At 41.5% G+C, this 4,832-nt stretch overlaps 1 protein-coding gene across 1 annotated transcript in view; it reads left to right on the top strand.

Annotated features, from left to right (window-relative positions):
- ROR2 (receptor tyrosine kinase-like orphan receptor 2) overlaps positions 1 to 4,832 on the top strand; it is a gene marked incomplete at its 5' end in the record, with an annotated part of 9,850 nt that overhangs the window by 2,505 nt on the left and 2,513 nt on the right. The window contains 3 exons of the mRNA XM_010014862.1: positions 1,030 to 1,344; positions 2,079 to 2,324; positions 3,547 to 3,749. Of these exons, the coding sequence (XP_010013164.1) occupies positions 1,030 to 1,344; positions 2,079 to 2,324; positions 3,547 to 3,749 (764 nt within the window). The remainder of the gene's footprint in view (positions 1 to 1,029; positions 1,345 to 2,078; positions 2,325 to 3,546; positions 3,750 to 4,832) is intronic.

Raw genomic sequence — 4,832 nt, 5'->3', positions numbered from 1 at the left:
TACATGACGGATAGATGGTTATATTCCTGTGTTAGTATTTATGTATTAAAATAAGCAGAGGTGTAAACAGTACAAAAGGCTGGAGTTGGGGCTGCTTGCTGCATGTGTGGTGTTTAGGAGGAAACAGGAGACAGTCTGCTAGCAGGTGGCAGCAGGAAGTGGATGGTTGGAAGGAGAAAGCTGGACAAGAGGGAAAGAATTGATTTCTAGGTTGTAAAAAGACTGCTGAATTACTTCAGCTTCTCATTTCCTCTCTTTTTACAGTGTGCGTTGGTGGAACATGCAGTCTAGCAAGCCTCACTCAGAAATGATGCTTTCCAAATTGTCAGTGAATGTTTCTGCATTTACAGCTTGATTCATTCCCAGATACATGACACACATGCACACTGGTCTTTGTTTTGCAATGTGCAAGGAACCTTTCAGATAAACATTAGTGTGTAGATGCTGAGACCTCAGGGGAGGATTAAGTCCCTAGTTCACTAAGACATTCATCTTAATGTGATCAGTATGCTGGGATTGATTACATTCATTATTTCCCAAACTGCTGCCTGTTAGGCTTCCCATGTCTATTAATATCTCCCCAAATACCAATGGCACACTTCCTTTTGCCTGTTAAAACTTGAAAAACACTTGTCAGAATTTCTACAGGAGGAAGAAGCTAGGTGATCCTTGTTCAGATTTTTCCTAATTAGGAACTTACTTAGGAAATACATGTTAGCATCCTGGCAGATGTATCTTGCCTTCGCTCTTTATCCTTTCAAGTTGAAATTAGTCAACCGCCAACAGTTTGCTCAGTGCTAGTCACTTAGGTAAACTGAGGTCCTACAAGCTCTGTTCAGATGTCAGAGGGACACTAGAATGCTGGGCTTGCTTTCTGCATTTGTCAGCTCTCCTTTACAGCAGAAATTACCTCATTTCCACGCTGCTCAGACCCTCAAGAAAAACAAAAGTTATAGAAGGCAAATTACACAAAAAATTTTCATGCTTTTTGTGAATTAATACTTAAGCAGTATTTTTGTTCCTTTGCAGCTGCATTTACCATGATTGGCACTTCCACACATTTGTCTGATCAGTGTTCACAGTTCGCTATACCATCCTTCTGCCACTTTGTGTTTCCCCTGTGCGACGAGCGTTCTCGGATGCCTAAGCCACGGGAGCTGTGCAGGGATGAATGTGAAGTTCTGGAGAATGATCTCTGTAGACAGGAGTACAACATTGCTAGGTCAAACCCCCTCATCTTGATGCAGCTACAGTTGCCCAAGTGCGAGGATCTCCCAAGACCTGATACCTTGGAAGCTGCCAACTGCATAAGGATTGGAATCCCCGCGGAAAGGCTCAGCCGATGTAAGTCCAAGTGTTTCATCACTGGGAAATTGTAGGAGTTATGGCTTCCTCAGGTTGGGTCTGAGAGGCAGTATTTTTATAGTAATGATTTTTGTAAAGAAAGTACTGATATACTGGATGCTGCTATTTTTTAACATGTAAATACTCACCATAATCTTGCACTGTTGTAAGATATAGTTAGGATGGTGAGGAAGTTTAAAGGATGCTGCTGAGTACTGAAAAGGGTTATGTCAACCACCTTGGGTTATAAAACTTAGTATTCACACAGCTGATTTGACTCAGATTTACTGTGCATTTCAGGCTTCCCTTCCCACATGCCTGCCCCACCTCTGGCTCAGTCTTTGCCTTTCTGATTGAGTCCCTCCGTGCAGCTATTTTTGAGTTATGCTCACCTATCAGTAAACCTCAAAAAGACTGTGGAAAATTTACTGGAAAATCTGTTAAGAAATTAATCTTTTAATGTGCATCCTTTCTATATGGAAATCCAGAAGAATATAATCCTATAAATTAAGCATGGAGTGTAATTGTCTTTCTTCACCTACACAGGATGGGTAGAAACATTGTACAGATACCCTCAGAATGGAAATTTCAAATCCCACAGCTTTCATTTAAATCCCGAAGTACCTGAGTTCAAGCACTTTTTGCATACATGATCTCTGCATTAAAACCCTTTTGGTCTTGCTGGCCTTGATTGTTTTGTTATTCGCAACGTTTTGTCAATCCCTGTGTTGCAGATCATCAGTGCTACAATGGTTCTGGAGCAGACTACAGAGGGACTGTCAGCGTTACTAAGTCTGGCCACACATGCCAACTCTGGGACTCCCAGAGTCCCCACAACCATGATCTGACGAGCACACAGTTTCCAGAGATAGGTGGAGGACATGCGTATTGTAGAAATCCTGGAGGTCAGATGGATGGGCCATGGTGTTTTACAAAGAACAAAAACGTACGCATGGAACTGTGTGACATACCTTCTTGTAGTATGTATTCTCTTTCTTTTTTCCCCCTACTGTCCCGAATCATGTGTAATTTTGAATGTTCCCTATTTTTAAAAGTAAAATTCACTCAGGAGGGTTATGGTTTCAAATGCTATGCTGTAATGCAGCACCCTTGTTTTATGTGGTAGGCATTTTGTGTTTTCTGGAGATCAGAGCTTGTAACTAAGATACTGTGACACTTTTATGTATTATGTGCTTAAGCTGAGGTAATAATTAACAATACTGCTGCAGTTTGTAATAATTAACAACACTGCTGCAGTTTGTATTCTAGCTTGTCAAACGCCAGTCTTGACGTAGTTACTACCTGTATGCTTGGTTTGCTCATGCTATTCAATGGTATCTTGCAGGCAGCAAGGATTTTTAGATCCTGTAGAGGGAGATAGAGCACTATGCTTGGTTGGAAGGAAAAGGTGTGAAATGCGGAAGCAGAGATAATGTAAAACATGATCTTATCAGAAAAGTCCCATGCTATCTGGTAGTGGCTCTGTACTGCACTACTGATAGTAAAAATGAAAAGCAGAGCTCTCGTAGCTTAATACTGTCCCACTCACGTCACTGTATTGGTGCAGCCTTTGCTCTGGAGCTGTTACAGTGGTAACAGTCTTTGGACATGACAAAGCAACTTAGTAACTGTGGTTCATTAGAAACAAAAGCATGTTTCCTACAGCAACACATGTATCATGGAAGCCTGACAGTGGTTGTATTACAGATTGCTTGGATATTTAAGAGTGCTCAAAATTGAGGAAATTTCTTAGTTACTTCACTTTTTTACAGCAACTTGATTTGACATTTTTAATAAATGTCTACCTTGCATGTAACATAATGTAAAGATGTGGATGGCTGAAAGCAGTAGCTATGAATAGCAAAACCATGGATTGCAGAAAACATCCTGGGCAGTTCCAGTGAAAATTTTGGCCATCACTATGCTTTCCTAGATTCTCTAAGTATCAAGAAGAAGGTTCTATAAAAGTATTATGAAGTATATTGATGGATCTTTCGTGTCTTTCACTGTAACATAAAGGCACTTTAATTCTAGCAAGTTCAGAACAAATAATATCTCTGCCAATGAGAAGTGAGATTTAGTTTGTTATATATATTTATTCTTTCTACTGTAGTTGTTCGCTTTTGTGTTTGTTTTGTTTCTTTACTATAGGATGCATTAAAATTACTTACTGTAAACAATGAACATTTCTGTGCCTGACAGGTCCACGTGACAGCAGTAAAATGGGAATCCTATACATCCTGGTACCCAGCATAGCCATTCCTCTGGTTATTGCCTGCCTTTTCTTTCTGGTGTGCATGTGCAGAAACAAGCAGAAGGCATCTGCTGCTGCACCACAGCGCCGCCAACTGATGGCATCTCCCAGCCAGGACATGGAAATGCCACTCATTAATCAACACAAACAGGTATTTTTTCCAGAATTTGCTTAGGCCACATATTTCTAAAATGTCATGATTTTCAGTGCTTCAGGTTGTCGGTGTTCAAATTGAGCTGTGTTGTGAGGGACCTGATTTTCATACCATGCTGGCCATTTCCTTTAATGAGAAACAGGTCTTGCATTCACTAGCTGTATCTAGAAATGCCAGCCTTGGGCAACAGCTTTCAGGACAAACTATTTTATGACATTTGTCCTTACCTGCCAATTCTCATTCTGCCTGCTGTCTCAGTAACTGGAAATGCTATTTCTGATCCAGTCTTCAGCCTACAGCTCATTTTCACTCCTGGTAATGACGCAGCTGGTTTGCTTGTTTAAAGCAGGATGCACGGTGGGGTTTCTTGTCTAATCTGTCAGCTCAGTCCACTGGCATTCTGAACCACCACTGAGCAGGCAGCTGAGCCAGGGTGCAACATGTTTCTAAGGCTGTGTATCACAAAGGATGGTGAAGCGAAAATGGCTTTGAACTCCTGTCTACAGATCTCAGCTCCTGCATATGGTTTTCTGGGTCAACTAACTGATCTTTGCACTAAAATCCACTTCAGAGCTAATGTTGAATTTTTAATCACAGCATTTACAAGCTGCAAGCTCTAAAAACAATGCTTAATTTGAAACAATTGACAACATCTGTTCAGGAAACTGTGGAATATTTGCAGGATATTACCAATTGCAACAAATTGCATTGATTTTGTGTGATAAGGGGGAGGTTTAATGGCTATGTCTGGGCTGTGCTGGATACTGTCTGGTCCAGTCTGTTGGCAACTGAAGTAAGAGTTTGTCCCGTATCACCTGTTAAAGCCCCTTTCCATCCTGCCCTGCTCCTTCCTGCTGTGATGGCCTGTGTGTGAAGCTGTGCCAGCTGCATCTGTGTCAGCTGGGGACTCCTGCAGCCCATAGAGATGGTCAAGATGGACCCATCAGGTCACCATCACAGACTCTTTTGCTTTCCCTGCCAGCTGCACTCCTGGGTTTGCCACCTTTTCCTTCATGTACTAGAGAGAAATTCTTTCTTGCTTCTTCTCCTCTTCCAGCCTCTTTTCATCAAACAGCTAGT

The sequence above is a fragment of the Nestor notabilis genome, unplaced genomic scaffold, assembly GCF_000696875.1.
Source record: "Nestor notabilis isolate BGI_N333 unplaced genomic scaffold, ASM69687v1 scaffold12025, whole genome shotgun sequence".
Classification (NCBI taxonomy): Eukaryota; Metazoa; Chordata; class Aves; order Psittaciformes; family Psittacidae; genus Nestor; species Nestor notabilis.
The sequence above is the reverse complement of the archived record's forward strand: the minus strand, read 5'-3'. Positions and strand labels throughout refer to the sequence as shown.